Here is a 23,958-nt window from a genome sequence, read left to right as displayed (position 1 = left end):
GAACTGATAGAATAGATGAAAGTGAGGAGCCTGCCACAAGTAATTGGACGCAATGCCAGCACTCAGCTAAGGGCCCCGTGGTCACCAATCCACACTCCCGAATGACAGGCAGGAGATACCGTGGGTGTTATTCTACCCCACCCCACAGGTGGATCTGACCTTTAAATCCCTCAAAATTCTGTCTAATCATCTAATCATCATTGTCTTGGTCTCACCCTACCTCTCTTACCCTCCATGACCATTATTCTCCTAGAAATCATTCTCATCCATTAGTTCCTCCTGTGGGTGGGGGCAATAGAACAACACCCACGATATCCCGCCTGTCATAAGAGGTGAATAAAATGGGCTCTGTAATTGGAATCTTGGGTTGGCGACCACGAGGCCCTTAGCTGAGTCCTAGCATTGCTTCCACTTACTTGTGCCAGGCTCCTCACTCCTCCATCCTATCCGACCTCCCTTGGTCAACAATTGTTCTTTTACAACTCTGATGGTATTACATATGGAGGTATAGAGAGTCCTTCATTTTCCTGCCCTTCGTGGCCCTTTTCTTTCTTTGACAGGCTCCTTCATTTTTCTAAGAGTCAGATACCTTCATTTTTTTTCTCTCTGATTAGTGTTGATAGAGGATGGTTGCCTAGTTGTACTTCCTCTTAAAACAATAACAACCATAACCACCACTCATCCATTAGTCTTCCCATCCTCTTTCTTTATCCTGAACCTGCTGGCTGTCTAATCCCTGCATATTTTCACTAATCGTATCCACATACTCCTTTGTAATCCCCTCATTGTAGAGTTTTTCCACCCTTAACCGTGTGCAAAGGGACTTCACTTTCTTTATCCTAGGTAAAATTCTGCAAAGAAGGGTGCTAACCTAACCTTACTTACACATAGTCCCAGTGAATGAAAATGCTTCCCCCTAACGGGTTATGGGACCACCAGTGGATTTTATAGTCCCAAGCCGCCTGAGCACAAGGAGGGCCACTAGACAGAATATGTACGAGATGCCCGCCCACTCCTCTTCCATAGCAACTGGTATCCCGATTCTCAGGACCACTTGCTAGGCCACTCAACCATTGCCCATGGTTCACGAACTAGGATCCGACTACAGGAATCCACACCACGAACCAATACAGTATATACAGATAATATTTACAACCACACAAGTCTTAAAACTAAATTACCTAGGCCAACATATGGCATAGCAAACCCAATCGACCAATGAAGAAAGTATACTGGTGCCAGCAAAAAAGACAAGCAATCACACAGTCTACACAACTGCACAAGTCTTAAAACTGCCTAGGCCTGCATACAGCTAACTTGATAATAAATTCTAGCAAAAGGAACATAGTTTACGAACACAACTGTTTCTGGGATTTGATATTTTTTTTTTTTTTTTTTTACCTTTGTCATCTCCGAATGAATACTTTCTCTTGACCAAATGTTTACTATCTTTTAAATGAGAAACGGAATAGCTGCCTGCAAAATAACATTTTCAAGACAATGTTTCCTACAAAAGGAGTAGGCTGGCCTGGAAAATACACCTTTAAAGCTATCTTCTAATGCTCCTGTATGACAATATTTGTCCAAAAATATGTACAGTTGGTCATGAATATGAAGCATAAAATCTTTCAGTTGTTCACTGGCATACTGCAAGTCAGTTGATGAACTGCTTTCTTTGAAAGATGTAAATAAATGGCTTTCTGTCAAGTTAGGTGAATATATATTACCCTTGCACACATCATACTCTTTATTTATACCTAAAACTTTCAAAATATATTCTGCTACATATGTCACAGCTTGATTGTCCTCCAAAAGTTCAGAGTGGGATTCACTGGTCTGACTTAGACAGTTTATTTACTTAATCGTGTCAGAAACATACATTATAAATTACAATAATATCAGGACAATAACAAATCTGGTACTATAACCATTAATCATTTCTGATGATGGCAGGTAACGATGTAATTAAGCTCTACATAAATACAAATTTAATTAAATGTGGTGCGACCAATACACAGCTAATTCACATGCTTCCTTGGTAGCTCGATTACATTCTGGAGAGAACAAGAAGTTGGACACAAGTTACAAACAAGAAGATGGCTCATTGTCTGTTCTTCACCATATTCACATAGAGTGGAGTCACAGACAAAACCCCACTTTCTCATGTTGGTCTTCGTTTTTCCAACTCGTGAACGCAGCAGCCTGTTGAGCGTCTTCCATGTTGACCAGCTTTCCTCGTGGCCTGAAGGAAGTCTTTCGGAAGGCGTCATCCATCCTGCAAGGTGGCTAGATCTGGAACGCCATGAATTCGCTCTGAAGTTCAATGGTGATTCAGTGAGGCTTTCAGTTGTATGGAGAAAGCTTTTCCTTGTCTTGAGCCATTGGGTTGCTGGCTGGTACCCATATAAAGTATGGGTCGTCAGGTTCAGTGCTTTAGATTTCTCCACTCTGGATGCACACTCGCAGCGAATATCTGGAGGTAGGATACCGGCTATAAAATAAACTTTATCAAGTGGTATAGATCTCAAACATCCTATAATGAGTCTGCAGGTCTCATTTAAGGTGACATCCACTTGATTAGCATGACTAGATCTACACCAGACAGGGCAGGCGTATTCTGCTGCTGAATAACAGAGGGCTATTGCTGAAGTTCTTAATAGGAGAGGATGCGTCCCCCAGGTTGAAACGATAATTTCCGGATAATATTGTTCCTTGCAAATACCTTCCTTTTGGTGTTCAGACAGTGTGTTCTATAGGTTAGTGCTCGGTCAAGAGTTACTCCTAGATATTTGGGAGTGAAGCAGTGTTCTAATATTTTGCCTTCCCAAATCACTTGCAATTTTCTCGCTGTGTGTCGATTTTTTAGGTGGAAGGCACAGACTTGTGTTTTTGATGGGTCTGGCTTTAGTTGGTTCTCTTGGTAATAACCTCTTAGAATTTGTAGAACATGGGAGAGCTTCTCTTCAGCAAGTTCAAACATTTCCTCTTGAGCTGCCAGAGCAACATCATCTGCATAAAGCTCTTTGTCCCTTGTGAAGCTGATTCCTGCTCATGGTGTCCCTGCATAGGTAGTCGGAATTGAATTTCCGTTACCTAAATGAACATCAGAATTCCAGAAACAATACAGAAAGATAGTAATTTATACCTTCACAATCAACAAAGCCAGTGGCACTTAGGTACTCCTGGATTATCATCATCAGCACTTTTCAAGAACTGACATAAATTGCTAAGGGGAAAACAATCATCACTCTCGCACTTACCCATAGTCTTTAAGGGCAAAGCCATATTATTTCCAATACAGATTTTTAGAATTGTTACAAACTGAAAACTTGTGAGTTTTGTGTTAGAAATGCTGTGCTGTCATATGCAACATAAGGCATTCCCTAAGGGGTCCTGACTGAGAGCTTTCATATTAAGATACCTGAATCCTAGTTTCTTCTACCTATTCCACAAAAACATAATAGATCTGATAGTAATCTGCCACCCATCAATGAAACTGAATGTGCATGTCTTATCTCTACCAATTTTAAGGTCTCTTATTTTCAGGATACCTGTCTCTTTCAGAATAGTGTTCCAAAACTCAATGTGTGGAGAATTTCATGAAAGGGCACATCTATACATCTTACTTTCATGGGTATTCTGGTTACAACTGTTCAAATAATCCAGAAGGTTGTCACTTGTTTTTACAAATTCTGCTGTGTACATAGCTTCTGAGGTCAACATTTTGAGTAGCTACATATGTTTCAATTACAGCTGCCACAGTATGGCTTAACTGTGCAGCAGCAACTTTAACTTTCATTCTTACATAGCTATCCTGGAAGTTGAAATGTTGTTTTCTCAGTTTGGGCAAAGTTTTAAATCATATCTCTTGGTCTATATTGAATACCCTCTCAATGTACGGTATTTGAATTTTACTACCCTGTGATCATTAACCTGAATATATCACAATTGGTTCACTATTCACAAGTAAATAGAATGGACTGGGTCTATCTAAATTACCTTGACAATGCTTTCTGATTTGTCGAGCCACGGTCTCAAATTGTGCAAACAACTTTCAACCCTTACTTATAACAAATACAATCAGCTGTTGTAAAGGCTACATTACTTGCTGGTACCGAATTTGTGGTGAAATAATAGACAATTACAGTATTTGTTTCCAAGTACTGTCAATACCTCTTAACATGAAAACTAATGCATGATTTGCTAGAGCAGACGACCTTCCTAAAGGACCAAGATCTTCATACCCACATTTACGTTGTTCATTAACCCGATGAGTGCTATGCCCGCCTATAGACGGGCTGACGCGGCCAGTCCACCAGTGCTACGCCCGTCTATAGACGGTGCACGAGAATTTCAATTTTTTTTGAGTTTCCCAGTTCGCTTTCGAGTGTGAATTTCATCTCTGACATGTTCTTCCATCTGCTGGGCATTGTGTAGAACTATCTGATCAGAGATTATAGCTTCTGGAAGTAACTTACAGAGCTTTTAGTACACGTCTGTGGAGTTCATCTGTGATGTAAATAAACATGGTGGAACAACAATCTACTTGATCTTGCAGCAATGTTATTTTGGTTCACAGAATCTTTCAGTTATTAACCACAGCGGAAAGTGATGGAGATGATCATTTTAAGGAATTTTTAAACGATTTTTAAAGTGAGAGTGATAGAGAGAGTGCCGAAAATACTATGAGAGAGAGAAACAGAGCCTTCTTTTAAACGAAAGAAGAAAAACACGGTGAGTACAAAAGCAATTTTATCACTAATTTCGTGGCGGGCGGATTACTTTTCTTCACCAGAGTTTCAGGTAACTGTGACAGGCTCTGAGGGCCAAGTAGTGTTTGATGACAACTCGAAAATGATTGATTTTCTAGAAACTTTGTGCCAGTGGAGTTGGTGCAGATAGTTGAACAAATCGACATCACAAACAACCAGTAGAAAACATAGCTATCACCACATTCCAGGTTTGGAAATTATTTTAAAATATCAACTTATATACCTCTAGGAAGTTGCATGTATTAGTTGCCTGCTGATTTTAGGAAATAATATTATTTTGGGCTCTTTACTTTATATAAAAATAATGCACGCATGGCCACATAAGTGTAATTTTGTTTTCTCTCAAAATAATTTTGAACATAAGTGTAGGATTTACAATTTGCATTTAGATTTATAAACAACCAACAGTTATAAACATTTTAAGCTAATCACCCCCACTGATAAGTTAAAAATTGGGGCGTCTACAATTTTTTTTAGATACGAATGAAAAAAACTCAGCAATGAGGTACCAAGCAGTCAACCGGTAACTCAGCATTTAAAAGGTTAACCTCATAATATAACCCCTTTTCTAGTGACATTTCATCAAATAGGAGTGCACAGTATTTGACAATATCAGACATTTTAGAACCCCTACTTTCAAAACTTCAAGTATGGATGGATTAAGACCAGTGTCAAGAAGTTTTTGAGATAGTAAAACCTTCAAAGGCCTGACAGAGGGAAGATTATTGAGTAGCCAAATATCGATATAAGTGAGACCCACGTTTATAAACTGAAAGTTCCATAACCTTATCCTCAACATTCCTCCATACACCAGATGGAGCTTTGTTAGCATTCTACAACTGAGCACTGATAAATAATTTACTAACAACAAATGATACTCACCTTCATCCATGCCAGTTCGTGTCTTTTCTCCAATCTCAATCTCTTCAACATCACTTAATAATGAAAGATCTAGGTTACAAATTCTGTTTGTGAAATTACTGAAATTTCATTTAGGCCTAATTTTCTGCAATGCTATTACTTGACACAGGCATGTCTAAATTACAGGGATTATAGGGGATAATTTCCAGATGTTTAATATGAAGATAAAGTTGGAATTCAAGTGGACAGATTCAGGCAAATATTCATTTACAGGACGAGGAGTAAGGGATTGGACTAAATTATCAAAGGAAATCTTCGATAAATTTCCAAGTTCTTTGACGATATTTAAGAAAAAGGTAGGTAAACAATTATAAATAAATGTAAATATGAGGTAAACAATTGATAGGTGATCTGCCACCTCAGCAACTCCCCTAAACACAGATCACTGATTGATTCAACAACATCATAATTTAATCGGTGTACCGGTAGTTAATAAAGTCCTTCTCAAAAAAATTATCTTCACAAACAAAAAACTAGAACAATTTACAGCATCACTCACACGACACAGGTGCTTCCACTGCTTCAGAGCATTCTTCACTACTTCCTTAAGAAATATATAAAAATGTTTATTCTTGATGTTGAGGTTGCCAGTCATATCGACATAATAGCCACTTGTACATGCTGGAAACTTGCAGAAGTACTTTAACCTCAAGGTGTTACCTCTCTGAAATAAAGAACATGACATTTGGAAACAAAGGTTCAAAACTGAAAACAATGAAATGGAAGGAATGAAAAAGTATAATTTAATACACTACTTACAAGTACATTTCCATAACTTACCTTCCCTGAGCTTAGCATCTTTCAGCAGAAAATAACATCTCACTCTACACGTAGCTTGCAATGAAATTGTAAAACTACAGAACTCAAGCATATAGCAATACTTGGACATTAATCGTATCCGAAAAAGTTAACAGACTCCTTCTACATCGCAACTTCTTCTGTCGTATTAAGCCGTATAGAACTCATTCGCCATTTTCCAGTTTATGACTGTGATTACGAGCATAGGCCACGAGGCCAAGCCAGCCAATCACAACGTGACTCTTCCCCTTGCAGCGCTTCCAAGTTGCATGGCCCTGAAGTACGGCCTGTTGTGGTTTTGTCGTATCTCACCTTCACCCCCATGGTTAAAAGTCAGTTGAGAGTTTCACAAATAGGAAAAGTCCTCTCAGTTTTAATTACTGCGTTGATGGGTTGAAAGTTCCTTTTGGGGATCACTGTAAGTACCTAGGTGTTAATATAAGGAAAGATCTTCATTGGGGTGATCACATGAATATGATTACAGATTGTGAGGTCAATCAGTTTCATTGATATTATACAGTGGATTAATAATATGAACTAATACTTTGACCTAAAGTAAGCAGTTCTTATATCAGAAATATATACTCAATCAGACTATTCAATTATAAATCAAAGGACTTCCTGCATTATCAGTTTTACAATACATAAATCATAAAAACAAACACAACTGTAAATACACAATGAGATATGACAGAAGATGATTCTTGAACAAATGCAAAATACAAGAAGCACAGGAGAGGGAACAAGCTTGTGGCCCATGATTGTTGATACTGTGAATAGCCAGGAAACCTCAAGTTTAACATGCAATCCAAATCACAGGGACATGACTTTTCATTTCAGAAACCTCACATGTATCGGTCAGGATCAGTAATGATGTCTCAAGGTTATTGCATCCCCAAAACAATACACGAAAAGAACAAGACATTAGATGTTTCAATAAGAATGTAATGTCAGAGGTTAAGATCTAGTTAACCAGTTAACTGCCACTGCTATGGGCTAGGAGTCAGCAAAGTTGTTAGCTGGCTAATTGGTTCTGCTTCAATTTCCCAGCTCTCTGACAAAAAGTAAGACTGGTCTGAGAGTCTGAAATGGGGTGCACTCGGTCCCAAAGACACAGGTTATAAGAGAAATGAATTTAAATTATTATCTCTTAGGACAAGACTTCCCAATAAGAGAATATGCCTATAAGTCTGTTAAAGTCAGGGAGCAAAAACAAGTTCTTGGGTGCTGATAAGGTACAGATCCACAAGAACAAGGATTGATGAGAAGGGAGACCATTTATGAGGACTACAGAATGAGAATATGTGGAGTTTGGTTCATTTTATGTCTTCATGCTTCTCCTTATCTCTCCTTTCAGCTAGTTCTTCTGTTCACACTATTACTGTATGTCCTTAGAGTAGTGTATATTTCCATCTTCTTATCTTTGTTTATTAACAGAGTGAAATTGTCATATTTATGATGGTGTAGTTATTGATGATGATTATGTACTTGAATAACAGAACAGGGATGGTGTATTAATGTGTTTAATTAACACTCCAACTATCGTGGGGAACGAAGGTAAAAGCATGAATAATAATCAGAGAGAATAAAGATAATATTAGAAGCACAGAACATCAATATATAAAAGTCTTTGAAACATAAACAAAGTTCAAGGAGTTTATAAAACATACATAGTTTATACACATATATTAATACTAGAGGCCGCCACACACTCCCTCCGCAGTGACAGCGACCATGTATTTTCGAGGGAAGGTGACCCTTCGACCTGATCTGGTGATCCGTGGTATGGGTGTATTGGATTGAGTGCTGCCTGTCTTCATCTGAAGGTTGACAGTCTTTGGAATGGAACTCGACGGAATGTCCACAGTGGTTTCTCCAGATGCGTCTTCCTTGTTGTCCGATGATTGGTCTGTCAGAAGGAAGGCAGGTTTCAATCTGTCAATGGTAATAGTTTGTTTCCCTGTTGGCATCTCCACCTCGAAGTGTTTGTCACTGCGAGACAGGACTGGATATGGCCTGTCATATGGTGATTGAAGAGGTGTTCTGACCGCGTCGTGTCGAACGAAAACGAACTTGCTCGTCATCAGCCGTGGATGAATGAAGATCTTTTTGCGGTCGTGATGTTCTGTTGGGACTGGTCTTAGGTTCCTCAACTGTTCCTTCAATTTGAAAACGAAGGTTGGGATGTCAGTTACTAGTTTCTGTTCGTTGAGAAATACTCCTGGTAGCCTAATTGTTGAGCCGTAAGTCATTTCCACTGGCGAGGTGTTGACTTGTGGAATTATGTAGGAACGAAGTCCTAACAAGACCAGGGGAAGCTTCGAAACCCAGTCATCAGACATCTGTGCCTTCAAAGCAGATTTTAATTGACGGTGCCAGCGTTCAATTTTTCCATTAGCTGCCGGATGATATGCTGTCGTTTTAATGTGGACGATGCCCAGTGTGCTTGTAAGGCATTTGAAAAGTTGACAATCAAACTGCCTTCCGCGGTCAGTAGTTATGATATGAGGCACGCCAAAACGAGATATCCATGTTGAGACTATGGCGAATGAAACTGCTTCTGCTGTGATGTCAGCTAATGGAACTGATTCTGGCCATCGGGAGAAACGATCAATAATTGTTAGTAAATAGCGATATCCTTGTGATGGAGGTAGTGGTCCAACTATGTCCACGTTAATGTGACTGAATCTTGCTGTCGTTGGAGGATACTGTCCCACTGCACTGTTGGTGTGTCTCCAGACTTTACTTCGTTGGCAAGAAATACATGTTGATGTCCAGGTCTTTACGTCCTTTTTTAGTGATGGCCAAATGAAGTGCTTTTTTACTAAATTAATAGTTGCTTGAACACCAGGGTGAGCTAGATTGTGTAGCGAGTTGAAAATTGCCTGTCGTAGTTGTCGAGGTACATATGGGCGAATCATATCTTCAGTCATGTCGCAAACGAGTTCTTTACCATTGGGCAACATTATTGTTCGAAGTGCAAGTGACATATTCTTAATGTGTGGAAGTTCTTCATCACATTGTTGGCTTTCTGCTATTTCTTCCATGGTAACAGTTGGAGGTATAGTGATTGAAGCAATTCGTGAACAAACATCAGCTGCGATGTTCTCCTTTCCAGTAGTGTAACGTATGTCTGTGGTGAACTGTCCGATGAAACTAATGTGTCGTATCTGACGTGGAGAAGCTTTGTCTGAACGTTGCTTGAACATGAAGATGAGTGGCTTGTGGTCGGTGTAAATCGGAAAATCACGTCCTTCAAGCATGTACTGAAAGTGCTTCACAGCTGAGTAGGCAGCGAGGAGTTCTCTGTCGTAGGTTGAGTAATTCCTCTCTGCATTTGTCAGTTTCTTGGAGAAGAATGCTAATGGTTGCAGATTATTGTCCTTGATTTGTTGCAAGGATGCACCAATAGCATAATCTGAGGCATCTACCATTAAAATTAGTGGTAAATTTGAAGATGGATGAGCTAGAAGTGCTGAATCGGCCAAGCTACTTCTTAGATCATTAAAGGCTTGTCGAAAATGTTCTGTCCAATTAATTTTTCTGTTGTCATTTTTCTTAGTCCCGTGGAGTAGGTTCAAAAGCTCTGCTTGTTTACTGGCTGAATTTGGCAGTGCTCTTCGGTAAAAGTTAATGAGGCCAAGAAACCGGCGCAATTCTTTTACTGTTGTGGGTAGCGGATAGTCAACAATGGTTTGTACTCGCTCTGGTAGTGGTCTGATTCCTTTTGCAGATATCGCATATCCCAGGAAAGGTACTTCTGTTGAACTGAAAATGCACTTGTTGAGATTGATTCTGATGTTGAACTTACTGAGTCGTTCGAAAAGCATTTGAAGATGCTTCTTGTGCTCTTCTTCATCTTGTGATGCCACTAGGATGTCATCTATATAACAGTACACGAAATCGAGGTCTCTGAGTATACTGTCGATATATCTTTGAAAAGTTTGAGCCGCATTACGGAGTCCAAATGAGGTGCGCAAAAATTCGAACAAACCAAATGGAGTTATCACTGCTGTCTTAGGTACATCGTCCGGATGTACAGGGATGTGATGATAAGCTCTGATCAGATCTATTTTTGAAAATATTCGTTTTCCAAGTAGTTGGCTGTTAAAATCTTGAAGGTTAGGAATAGGATACCTGTCAGGCTTGGTGATGTTGTTGAGAGCACGGTAGTCTCCGCAAGGTCTCCAGGATCCGTCTTTCTTGGGAACTAAGTGGAGGGGACTTGCCCAGGCGCTCTTTGATGGCTGGCAGATTTTCATATCGATCATTTGTTGGAACTCTGCTTTAGCTGCTTTCAGTTTATCTGGTGGTAGTCGTCGTGCCTTTGCTGCTACAGGATGTCCTTCTGTGACAATGGTATGATAAACAGAGGTATCTGGGATGTCGAAATGGACGTTTTCATGGAGCAAGTTGGGAAATTTCTTTAGAATGTCAGCATGTTTTTGATCTGGTGGCATTAGATAAACTGTTTCTATGCCCGAGACTTTAATCAATGTGCCAGGTGTCTCTGCTGATGTTAATGGGTCAATGAGTCGCCTGTTCTTTAGATCTACGATAAGGTTGTAATGGTGAATGAAGTCGGCTCCAATAATCGGTGATTGCACATCTGCAATTACGAATTTCCATGTGAAATTGCGCCGTAAACCCAAACCGAGTACTAGTAGACGCTCTCTGTAAATGTTAATACCAGTGCCGTTTGCTGCATAAAGTTTACGATCTGTCTTTTTTGGGCGATCACTATCCGAAGGCGGAATCACAGAAATATCAGCTCCGGTATCGACCAGGAAACGACTTCCGCTACTTCTGTCTGTGAGAAATAGGCGGCGTGAAAAATGACTCCGATCACCTGCCGCCGCTAGTGTGGAGCGTTTTAGTTTGACTGCATGTTAGAATTCTGAGCGGAAGGTGGTTGATATGAGCATGGGCTTTGACATTTCTTTGCCCTGCTGCGATATTTAAAGTGATACCAACATATTGCTCCATTAGGATTAAAAGAGTGGGTTGATCGGGACCTGTCTCGTGACCTTCTTGGTGAGGAACGAGATGATCGTGAGCTACTTCTTGAAGAACGTGACAACGTTTTCAATTCATTGATTTTCAGTGTTAATTCAGCGATCTGCATTTCTAGTCTTGAGATACGATCGTTACTGACATCATTTATTTTATCGACTGCAATGGTGGATGGTGCCTGCGCGGTTTGAGCATAAACATTTAATCCCGGTTGTGAAATTTCAATGATTTTGTCAGCCATAGTGGCTATGGTGTCCAGATTATCTTTACTCGTAGCTAATATAGAACGTGCGGTAACAGGAAGCCGCTGCATAAATATGGTTTTCAAGAAATCGTCCTTGACTTGCGTACCGGCTAAAGTTTGCATCTCATGCAAGAGTTGAGCTGGCTTCTTATCACCTAATTCTAATTCTGTTAATAATTTCGTCACTTTCCTATTCTCTGACTCTTCAAATTCCTTATACGCTCAGCGAGCCAATCTATCGGCTCGGGTGGTATTGCTTAAAACACTCAGCGTGCCGATCTATCGGCTTTGTGTTCGGACGGCTGTATAAGTACCTTAATGGACCCCCAGATGTCAGGAAAAGACATTAATAGTAGCTTTTGGACTTAGTTTACACTTTTCTCGAGAGATACAGACACTAAGCTCACCTGTTTGGAACAAATGAAGTTATCAAACCGCGTATGTTCACCGCATGACGAGTTGAAGTGTGCTGCTTGCCAGTACAGTCTCATTTAAGCTTCAAAATACGTGTTTCCCTTCGCTTTATTGTTTCCATTTTAATAATAGATTATTGTTAATTATATTTTGTTTATATTCTACATTTATCAGTGTTCTCAAGTGAATTTTAGTTTAACATTTCGTGTTATTAGATTTTCGTGCCACGAGTAGGCCTAATTTTTTTACATGGCTGGGCCAAATTCTAGACTAAATAATTCCGATGTTTTGGATTATTTAGATGCTTTAAAAATCAGATCAAAAATTGGATGTATGGCTTTATCAGGCGTTTGCTCTATTAACCAGCATTTCGTCTTAGGTCTGACACTAGACTCGTCATCTGACGTGCAATTTTTGATCTGATTTTTGATATGCTCTATTGGTGGAAAAATATCTAATTCCCTTCATGGGAATTTAGTATTACCATTTAGATGCTTTAGACGATGACGGTGACGTTATAGCCGATATTGATTCGTATTTCAGTCCGACTCATTGGCTGAATGATCAGCGTTGAGGTATTTGGTTCAGAGGGCCCGGGTTTGATTCGCGGCCAGGTCGGGAATTTTATCGCCATTGATTAATTCTTCTGACCCGGGGCCTGTGTGTTTGTGTTTGTCCCAACACTTTCTTCTTCATATTCAGACAACACACTACACTACAAACTACCACGGTAACACGCGATAGTGATTACCTCCCCCCATATAGGGTTGGCGTCAGCAAGGGCATCCGGCCATAAAACACGAGCCAAATCCACATGTGCGACACAGTTCGCACCCGCGACCCCACAGGTGTGGGAAAAGCTGTAGATAAAGAAGAAGTGATTCGGATTTTACAGGTACTGATGATAGGAGAATGTTTTCCAAAACACAAATGCTGACTCCGGAAGGTACGTGTACAGTTCTTTACGTCAGGTGCTATAACTCATGACTAAATAAGAATACAAAAAACAATATTATATCATGTTATACAGAATTAAATGCTCTTATTTTCAGAATGACTGAACAACAATATCACTAAAGAACATATTATTTTTTTAGTATTTAAAAACAGATTTTTATTTTTTGTAATATATTTTCAAATTTCAAAATTTATTTTGAAGTAAAATATGCCATGAACAATTTTGGGATATTTTTTTTTCCTAAAACGATATTAAATAGTGTACTACTGTAATTTTTTTCAATTTTGTAACTGGGGATTTCTTTATACGGCAATTTTTTACATTTTAACATGCATAATCATGAAAAATGGCCTGAGTGTTTTGGGCTTGACCGCTGAAAATAGCCTGAGAGCAACAGGGTTAAGCTCTGTGAACGGAGTGGTAGATAATGGTTGAGATAAAAGGTCGGAAATTAATTCTACAATATCCGCTTCTAATGACGCAACAACATGATTAAATTTTGTGGTTTCGTTAGTGATACCCAACATAGTAAACTGTGTTTCAACTTGAAGAAACCATACCTTTATGTTTTTCTTCCAGATGGGTGGAATCTTCACTGAAATGCGAGCAATACCCGCTTCGTTCCATACTGTTGTTGGCGGTGGATTTGTTTCGTTGCTGGCATCGGTCATTTTCACACTTGACTAACCACAAAATGTGTTCCGCGTCGTATTTTAATATCACGTCGGGGTCACCAATGTAGTTATTGATGATGATTATGTACTTGAATAATAGAACAGGGATGGTGTATTAATGTGTTTAATTAACACTCCAACTATCGTGGGGAACGAAGGTAAAAGCATGAATAATAATCAGAGAGAATAAAGATAATATTAGAAGCACAGAACATCAATATATAAAAGTCTTCGAAACATAAACAAAGTTCAAGGAGTTTATAAAACATACACAGTTTATACACATATATTAATACTAGAGGCCGCCACAATGGTAATGATGATTTGCTAATGAATTTTGTAACAGAAATCCAATTTAATATGAATACTGTTTATATACAGTATGTTGTGGAAAAATATTATGTTTGAAGCTTTTAGTCCATGGTTTCACCTAAAATACAGTACCTAGAACTGTCCAAGACAATTACTTTCCAGATTCTGCAAGCCTACATTAGAAAAATATTATGTTACTACTTACATATTAAGATTCCTAGTCTTTCTATAAGAATTTAATATGATACATCAGGTAGGAAGAAATGTAACTATGTTAATAAATAATGTTATAATTGCAGCAATGAATGAACTAATTAACTAATCAATCATTATTTCATACATACTAGTAGTGAATCTCTCAAATTTGCCTCCAAGGTCCTCAGTTCATTAGTAATGTCCAGCTGCTCTTGAAACTGTTGTGAAATGCGCCAGGCTCTTTGCTTTTCATCCACCACAGCTTCTTCTAATCGCTGGCATGCAAGTTGTTTAGACTCTAACTCATCTTCTAGTTCTTCCTTCTACAAACAGAGAAAGTACTAAAACTCAAATGAAATTTGAAAATAACGTTCATGGTAGCAATAACCTGAAGTCAGGACCTCCAGTTACTGAAGCAGATATAACTTTACTTATAGAAGCATGGTTAAACTACAAATCTAATATCTGAACTCTCCTTTGTAGTGCCAAGAAATAGCACATATTTACTTTAAAACTATGAGAGTTTCTTTAATAATTTCAAATCAAAACATTATGCAGCAGCAATATTCCTTAAATTAATAATATATTATGGTTCCACCTATTCAATACAATTAACACTTAGTAATGCGTGGTTACATCACAAGTCGATCACAAATGGTACTAGTTTCGACCCCAGATCGTTCAAAAAGTACAAGACGCAAGCAATGCACAGATGGTGTTCAACTCTTCTGCATAACAAGACAACTAGCTATTTGTGTGTTGATAATTGTATACTTCTTGCCATATTTCTTCTATCGGCTGATGATGACATAGACATGTGTCGAAACTGGTCCCAAACCAAATTAAACACGTTGTGACACAAATTTTGTGCAACAGTTTACCATTGTATTGAATAGGTGGAAACTCTCCCTTTTTAACATTGTTATTCTAGGTTTTAAATGTCTTGATGTGAAGATGAACAAAAGCTCGATGTTAAATATTATAATCGTATGTTTGATATATTAAGATGCAAATAGCTAGTAGTCTTGTTATGCAGAAGAGTTGAAATTAAACACCATTGTGAAGAGAAATAAGTGAAACAGAGTGCAGTATTAGAACAATTGAGAATCACAGTTGACAAACGAAGGTATCTTTAAGATAAATGCTCGAGTAGTTCTTGAGGTTACAGGTTACAGTAAAGTTTCTAACTTCCAATAGTTCTTGAGGTGGCGAAGAGATCAATTTGAAGGTCATATTGTTCTGAACCATGGTTGATTTTAATTCCCAGTTCGATGCAGAATAGAAAGACATAATGAGAGTAATAACAGCCAATTTAGTTGAGGGATAGATTTTAAAGGCAATGAACTGATCAAAGAAATATATAATATATAACTCACATTGCATAGTGTGATATAATGAGGGGCTGAATATGAAATGTATAAGAGAGCCTTCTGGACGCAGAATTATCAACCCTCATGTGCCCGTCAAGTTAATGGGTCTCCTGCAATTGTGCATTTCTTAAGATAGTACCTTAATGAAAAATTTATTGTTTTATAGATCAATCACTACTGTACTCCACGTACCACATGCCGCAACGAAAGGTTAAATTCATGGACACGGCATTGAAATGTGAATTTCTATCAGCTGCAATCTATGAACTGCCAGCTATGAATCATATCTTCATGTGCTGTTTTTGACAATCTCCATCTCCATCTTTCAAGATATTTTAACAAGAAGCACTAACATTTTAACATGATGCAACGCATCCAAGGATTTTAGAGCCTTCAGTATTTTCATATTTTACATGTTGTGCGCATAGTTCATCCCAAATCCTTTTAATATTTTTTAATGTCATTTGTGTTTGTACATTTGTTTTGGTCATTAGATGTATTTGTACAGTTTTGCACTATGGCTGATGATGATGACCAGCCAAGGCCGAAACTAGTTTCAAGATTAAAAATGTAATGTAAGCATTGCATAATATAGTATTGAAAAGGTGGACCATTAAAACATAACTTTAATTGTTATTGTGGTACTTCAAATTAACCCGTAAAACTAGTACAGATATGCAGAACACGTACTTTAAAACAGGAGGTGGACGCACAGACCAGGAGCACGGTACTGTATAGGCAGGGAAGTTGGTGCCGTAGGTCCAGTGTCACAGTAGCTCACATGCCAAGCGGGCGGGGAGATATGTGATAGCTTACAGAGCTTGAGGTAGGAGGTTCGAATCCCACATGAGAAAATTTTTTAACAGCGAGTTTCCTGGGATGTAGTGGGGTTGCATACTGATAGCTTCCAAGGACTGATTTGTTTATTTGACTCTGTAAAAGACCGTATGAATCATTGCATTGTGTATGGTGCTGGGTTGGATGAGGACGAGGAAATGATGGTCTGTAGCCAGTTAGCTATGTTGTACATGTTCCAAGCTTCATAGACCACAGGTAGGGCAAGTATGCCCCATTGGAACGAAAACATGCGATGGTAGGTAAGTATTTAGCTGCACGAACTCCCCTCCTTCAAAGCAATTCACAACACAAAGTTTATTCACTGCCTCGAGGTGTATTACAGCGACGAGTATGTGTATATGTTACTTATCTATGGAGAAGCTAGACAGAATGCATACCAAGCACAATGCCTGTATCAAGAACAACCGATGGGCATGATATTTCGGAGTGTGGAAAGACGCCTGCAGGAAGGACACGGCCTGTTCGAGATCATCCCATGACGTCTGCTAACAATGAAGAGGTCACATTTGATGCATAACCCTCATAATAGCACACGGGGCATTGCAAAGGAGACGAAAGTCAGCCGAGCATCTGTTATGCGGATATTGCAAACCCACCGGTTTCACCCGTACCATCTGCACCTACACCAGGAGCTCCAGGGTCATCATTTTGATGTCCAGATGACGTTCTGTCAATGGATCCTACAGCATGTGGACACTGATCCTATTTTTTCTAGCGACTCTCTTATTTATGGACAAAGCACGATTTCACAACAATGGAACCATTAATTGCCATAATATGCATTACCGGAATGTGGACAACCCCCACTGGTTGTGACAGGCAGCTTATCAGGTACAGTGGGGCATGAATGTTATGGTATGGAATCTGGGTGATCACCTAATCGGTCCCCATTTCTTTGACAGCCATCTGACCAGCCAACACTATCCGCAGTTTCTCCAAGATGAATTACCACTGTTTTTGGAACATGTACCTCTCCTCGACTGCTGCAGGATGTGGTTTTAAAATGATGGAGCTCCACTGCACGCTGCGGTGGTCATCCGGAACCATCTCCTGATAAATGGATAGGAAGGGGAGAATCTGACCCCTGGCCCACCATATCGCCCGATCTTATGCCCCTGGATTTTTTTCTGTTGGGCATGTAAAACAACTGGTGTATGCACAGGAGCCAGCCATTCCTAGTCACATTAGACAGCTCATCACCAAGGCATGCCGGAAATCCATGGCGAGGAGCGATAGGAGGCTCGCCCCCTGGTTGGTGGTTATCCGTGACTGGAGGGGTGGAGTTGTCATATGCGCCCATGCAGGCACGTTGCAGTGCATAAGTTTCTAGTAATGGCTGCCTGTGTGCTTCAAGATGAGCTTTACTAATGTGTGTTTTAACAGATTTATAGGACTTCACACAGATATTGCATGTTTATTTTCCATCTGAAGAATTTTCAATAATAATAATAATAATAATAATAATAATAATAATAATAATAATAATAATAATAATAATAATTCCGTGTGGGGATTTACCGGTTACCTCCATCGGGCGCATCCCATTGGAATTGGGGAAGCTCGCTGGCTCTGCCGCCAGCAAAGTCAGAGGGTAGTAGGGAAATAAAATACAACCGTGAAAAAAAAAAAAGAAGAGGGTCCCTTGCCATGGTTATGGCGAAGACTGGTAAATGACCAGAAGCCAGAAAACATCTTGAGGCAACCTCTAGGGCTAACAATCCTAGTTGTAAAAGGATGGGTACCCGTCCAAAGCAAAGTCAAAAAGCATGATGACACAACATTTCAAGAAACATACCCCAGGGGGTAAATCTTCTGAAAAATCCCTCGCCGTGAACGCCACGGCGCACGAGTCTCGTTCGGATTCTGGGGGAGACTCGACATCATGCAAGAGACGAGTCTGAGCATCTCGGTGTACCCCGAAGAGTCAAAAACTCAGGCCAAAATCTAAAACCTTTCTAGCAACTTTCAACATAAATTCATTTACACAAACTGGCAAGCTGAAAACCCTCAACAAAGCTCTTCACGAAAATCAGATATCCATAATGGCCCTACAGGAAACAAGGTACCCAGATGAAGAGATTTTTTAATCCGAAGGCTACCGATTATTCAAGAGCAAAGCACAGAGAGGAATCCTCAATGGAGCTGTGGTGCTTGGAACCGCGTTTGCTGTTAGAACCAAGATCCTTAAATCGGTTGCAAATTTCGAACCTGCGAATGACAGATTGCCTATACTCACAATTAAATGCGCGAACAAAACCTACGCCTTAGTTAACGCACAGGCTCCTACAAACGATAAGAACAAGTCTGATCCAGACGAAGTTGATAATTTCTGGGACCTACTGGATGAAAAATTAAACAAAATCCCCAAACACCATGTCAAGCTTCTTTTGGGTGACTTCAATGCCCAACTAGGACGTGAACTGAAGTACAAGAAAGTTATAGGAAATTACCCTGCTCACAAAAGAACCAATCCCAACAGCAAAAGACTGGTGTCCATTTGCGAAAATCACAACCTGCAGGTCATGTCGACCCACTTTCGCCATCTACCCAGAAAGCAAATGACTTGGCGTTTTCCTGTCCAAGCTCTCGGAGAGTTCCAAATTGATCATGTTGCAATCTCCAGGAGAAACAGCCCTGAGATTATGAATGTCAAGGTAAAGAAAGGCATCAATGTGGCCTCAGATCATTATATGTCTCTTATCAAATTCAAACCAATTCCCGCAAACACAAGGAAGACAACCAAACAGATCACACGCTTCGACAATGATAAACTTCGGCAAAGGGTCGAGGAGTACCAGGAGAAGGCTAGACCAAATGACTGTGACTTTAACAACGCCAAAAGTCTCCATGTTGAGGCCGCCAAAGACGTTGCAGAAATCAAGAGAAGCAAAAAGCATGCCTGGTGGAATGGTACCTGCGAATCAGTCCTCCAAGAAAGACTCAATGCGTGGAAACAGTACTACTGTATGAAATCAGAAAATGATTGGGAAACCTACAAAACCCAACGTGCCCAAGGAGCTGGGGTGTTCAGAACTGAGAAACGTAAATACGAAAAATCTCTTATTGAAAAGATAGAACAAAGTTTAGGAAGAATGAAAGAGAGTACTACAGAGCCTTCAAACACAAACTCACTTGTTATAAACCACCATCTCTATGCTTTGAGCGAAAGGACGGCACACTGGCGACGTCAAATGAAGAAAATCGCAGCATTCTGGCAGATTACTTTAAGAATTTACTTAATTGCTCTAAACCGCAAAGCGCCATTGAGACCAAGGAACCCTTACTCAGGTACCCCGATTCCAGACCACCCGACAGAGATGAAATCAAGCGCCACATTGCCCGTCTCAAAAATAACAAAGCACCGGGGGAAGACTCAGTAGTAGCAGAACTATGGAAATATGCCCCAGAGGAATCACTTGATATCTTGCAAAAGCAAATAGAAGAAATTTGGAACAAGGAGACCCCACCCGAAGATTGGAAAATAGCTTTGATCCATCCATTACACAAAAAAGGCAGCATGAAGAACATCAACATCCACAGAGGAATATCTTTGCTACCCGTGACTTCCAAATTTTATCACTTGCCATCCTGGAGCGTTTGGAAGCACAAGTCGAACATCAAATAGGTGAATACCAAGGAGGGTTCAGAAAAGGTCGCTCAACAGCTGAACAGATCCAAAAATCTCAAAACAATCATCAGATATTGTACACTAAGGTCCAAGCAGTATGTGTCTGTCTTTGTGGACTTTAAGAAAGCGTACGACTCCATTGACCGGGAAGTCCTGCTAAACATCTTAAATTAATTTGGAGATGATTTGAAACTGCTGGCATTAATTAGAGCGACCCTGACCGATACAAAATCCAAGGTGAAGTTCCACGGATGTCTCTCGCATTCCTTTGACATCAAAACAGGAGTCCGACAAGGTGATGGGCTATCCCCGATACTCTTCAACTGAGTTCTTGAAAAGATCATCAGAACCTGGCGGGTGAGATTACAGGAAACCAACTACAGTCCATTGAGAATAGGAACCAAATCCAAGGGGATTGCAACAGACTGCTTAACATATGCCGATGATATTGCTGTTCTCTCAAACGACATAGAAACCGCTAGAGCTCAAGTTGAAATTTTAAAGGAAATTGCCGAAAAAACTGGTTTGCAGATATCATTTGAGAAAACAGAAGTAATGACTAACATCAAAGAGGCTCCACCAAAACTCCATACAAAATACGGGGACATCACCCGAGTAGACAAATTCAAATACCTGGGTGAGATCATCATGAAAAATGGACTGGACAAAGAAGCACTTCAGGAGCGAGTACGCAAACTGGAAATAGCCTATCAAACATCCCGCACAATCTACAACAAAAAATGCCTTTCCCAAAACACCAAGATACGTCACTATGAAACAGTTCTGAAGCCAGTAGTTCTATATGCAGCCGAAACCCTGTCTCTAAATGCCAACAAAGGACTCCCTGAAGATCTGGAGAAAAGAGAACGCAAAATTGTGAGAGGAATCTTGGGATCAAAGTACAGAAATGGAATCCATCAAAAGAGATACAACAAGGAAGTCTACAGCAAAATAGAAAAAATTACCGACACAATCAGAAAAAGACGGGCACAATTTTACGGTCATCTGAAAAGAATGGACGGAAGAAAGTTAACTAAAGAAATCTTTCACTTTTTTTATTCAAACCCCAAAACCACAATTCTCTGGTTTAGAATTACCAAAGAAGACCTGCAAATGCTACATATCTCAGCTGAAGACGCCCTTAACAGAGATCTCTTCCGCAAGAAAATATTGACGAACGGGCTAAACCGGGACGAGCAACCGAAGAGAAGACACGGTGCCCCTTGGTCAGAGGAGCGTAAGCAGGCCCACTCACAAAGAATGAGGGAATTTGGGCTCTAAAGAAGGCCAAGTTCAATGTCAATTGCAACAAGACTTAACGTTTTCCTTGATGGCCCCAGCGAATTATAATAATAATAATAATAATAATAATAATAATAATAATAATAATAATAATAATAATAATAATAATAATAATCTGCGGCTGGGTAACAACTTCAAATTATTCTAAAAAATAAAATTTCAAAACTGTGTCACATGTGGAAGGACTTTAGGGGTTTGGAAGTCTATAGCAGAGGTACACCCACCCCGTGCATTTAAAACTAGTGCCTAGTAGAAGGCCATCTATAACAGGAAATCTGAAACTCATTTCGGAAATAGTTTGAACATTCCTCAACAGATGTCACTACTATCAAATGTGCGCCCTCTGGGGTGAAGATGAACTATTAATTTTCAAAATAATTTTGAATGTCAAGGTCTCCTAAACTGAATTCTTTAGTTACACTTCGGTGTTCCACAGTTATCAACACTTCTAACTCTTCCTGGTAATTAATACGTTAGCCAATAAGAATATTGGTACATTCATTTAAGTATCCAATCACTGTTTTTGATATTTATTTGACTGTCCAATGAAAATTGGGGGTGTGTTAGGGTTTTGGCGGAGAGAAATCTGGAACCTTCCTCCCTGCTATAAAAGCTGGGACATTTCGGGTAATGTCTTTGTGATCGCTCCAGTCAAGAGGTTTAGAGTGTGTTCTTAGCGGAAGCAGGGGGAAAGGCTCCCTCGTCCACCAGCTCAAGGCAATGGCAGATTCTGTTTAACTACGTAGTAGTATTTGAAAGCTAGCTCGAGGGGAAGGTTTCAATTTCTTTTGCAATGTACCTTTTATTTTTCAACGTAAATTCTCAAACAAGTCTTAAGAACTTAACCGAACTTAGGGAATAAAGAGTGAGGAACCCTCTTAGATTCCCTCTCAACTTGATATTGAGGTGACTATGATTTTCTAACCTTTAAATCTATCTCTTAATTTGTATTCTTTCCATCTAGTCACCTCCGTAGTATACGCTTAGCCTGGTTTCCATTTCTGTGCATTGTTAAATATTTACGATGCAGTAGCCTGTGGTGAAAATATTTAACCTTGACAGAGAACGATATGAAAGATCTATGTACAGTACTCGGAGATGTTACACGCTACCAAATAAGTTGTAGGTATCATTCTGAAGTAGAAATGACCAGCATACCATACTGTACACTCCGTGGGCTGGGAGAGGGCACATCTATATATATAAAATAAGAATTTTGTCTGTACATTGCTCAAAATTTGAAAATAATGGTATTCCTCTATCGGTCATATCCACAGTAACAAGGACATGTACTTTTTTCTTTCTCGTAATTTCTTGTATGTACATGCATCACGAGAAAACAGCTGAAGAGAATTTAATGAAAATCGGTATGTAAAATCGAGGGATGAGCCACTACAATCTAGGCTATAAATTATTTTATTCGTGCTGAGTGAAATGGTAATTTAGGGGAAGACCTAAAATTTCATTTCCAATATTTATATTATTAATGGTGCTATCGATAAATACTATATAACTAAACTTATATAGAATTAAATTTCCAATCACTTACGTTGTATACACTTTTACCGTACTGGCTATTATAACACAGATATTCATGGATTTGTATTTTTGTTGCTAACTCCATATCAACACCGAACCACGAGAAAATGGGTTAACAGAATTTAACGAAATTTGGTATATAGAGTCAGGGAATATTAAACTACAGTCTAAGCTATAAACAATTTTATTCATACTCAGAGATGCCAACTATTACAATTCAATCGTAATAATTACGAATTACCCATCATAATTACGCCTTTACGAATCACACACCACAAATTACGATTCTCTGTCGATTTTAAAATCTAAGTGTCTGAAGTGTTCAAAAGGATGCACGAGGAATGCCGTTACAGCTTGAATTCTCAGAATATTATTTTCAGATTTCTCAGTAAACGTTTATACCCCTTTTCTGTCCCTTGTTTGAGAATATTTTGAGTTTTCACACGCCGAACACAGTGTGTGCTTCCAGTACCGGAAATATAGGCACCTGTGAAGAGGTATATCTTGCAGAATTGTTGTCTTTGTTCGTCACACGATCAGACTCCCACGCAAGTATGAGAGTTCTTTTGTCTTTGTTTTGGCGGCAAAGTGGTGACAAACTCCGTTTAATTGTGAATTCTGTGTGCGTGACTGTTGAAGTATTTATTGCGATTTTGGTTGCCAAATTTACATATATTGCTCTTCTAAGATATATGCTAATAGTGCGTTACAAAATGTGAAAGGTTTGAAATAATGAAGCGATTTCTTTTGCAGGAAAATACATGTGATTACGTTACCGTGACTAGTGACATTAGTAATAAATGAAAAATTGTTAAAAAATTTAGGGAGGAATACTCAAAAGAATGCCCCTGTTTACTGCGTTCCTCAAAATCTCATTCACACGTATTTTTTAGTGTGTGTAGCTGTGATTTTTCAGGTGCGCATGATGAGGAATAACAAGACAATTCCGTGTTAATATGA

General features: G+C 39.3%; 1 protein-coding gene across 3 annotated transcripts in view; it reads right to left on the bottom strand.

The window, feature by feature from the left end:
* The window catches only part of LOC136864143 (uncharacterized), a 624,111-nt gene that overhangs the window by 399,464 nt on the left and 200,689 nt on the right, over window positions 1–23,958 (bottom strand). For all 3 annotated transcript variants that reach the window (XR_010859277.2, XM_067140781.2, XM_067140790.2), the window contains exon 9: window positions 14,451–14,624. Coding sequence is in view for 2 of the 3 variants with exons in the window: in XM_067140781.2 (XP_066996882.2) it covers window positions 14,451–14,624 (174 nt within the window). In the remaining variant the exon portion in view is untranslated. The remainder of the gene's footprint in view (window positions 1–14,450; window positions 14,625–23,958) is intronic.

The sequence above is a fragment of the Anabrus simplex genome, chromosome 1, assembly GCF_040414725.1.
Source record: "Anabrus simplex isolate iqAnaSimp1 chromosome 1, ASM4041472v1, whole genome shotgun sequence".
NCBI lineage: Eukaryota > Metazoa > Arthropoda > Insecta > Orthoptera > Tettigoniidae > Anabrus > Anabrus simplex.
The sequence above is the reverse complement of the archived record's forward strand: the minus strand, read 5'-3'. Positions and strand labels throughout refer to the sequence as shown.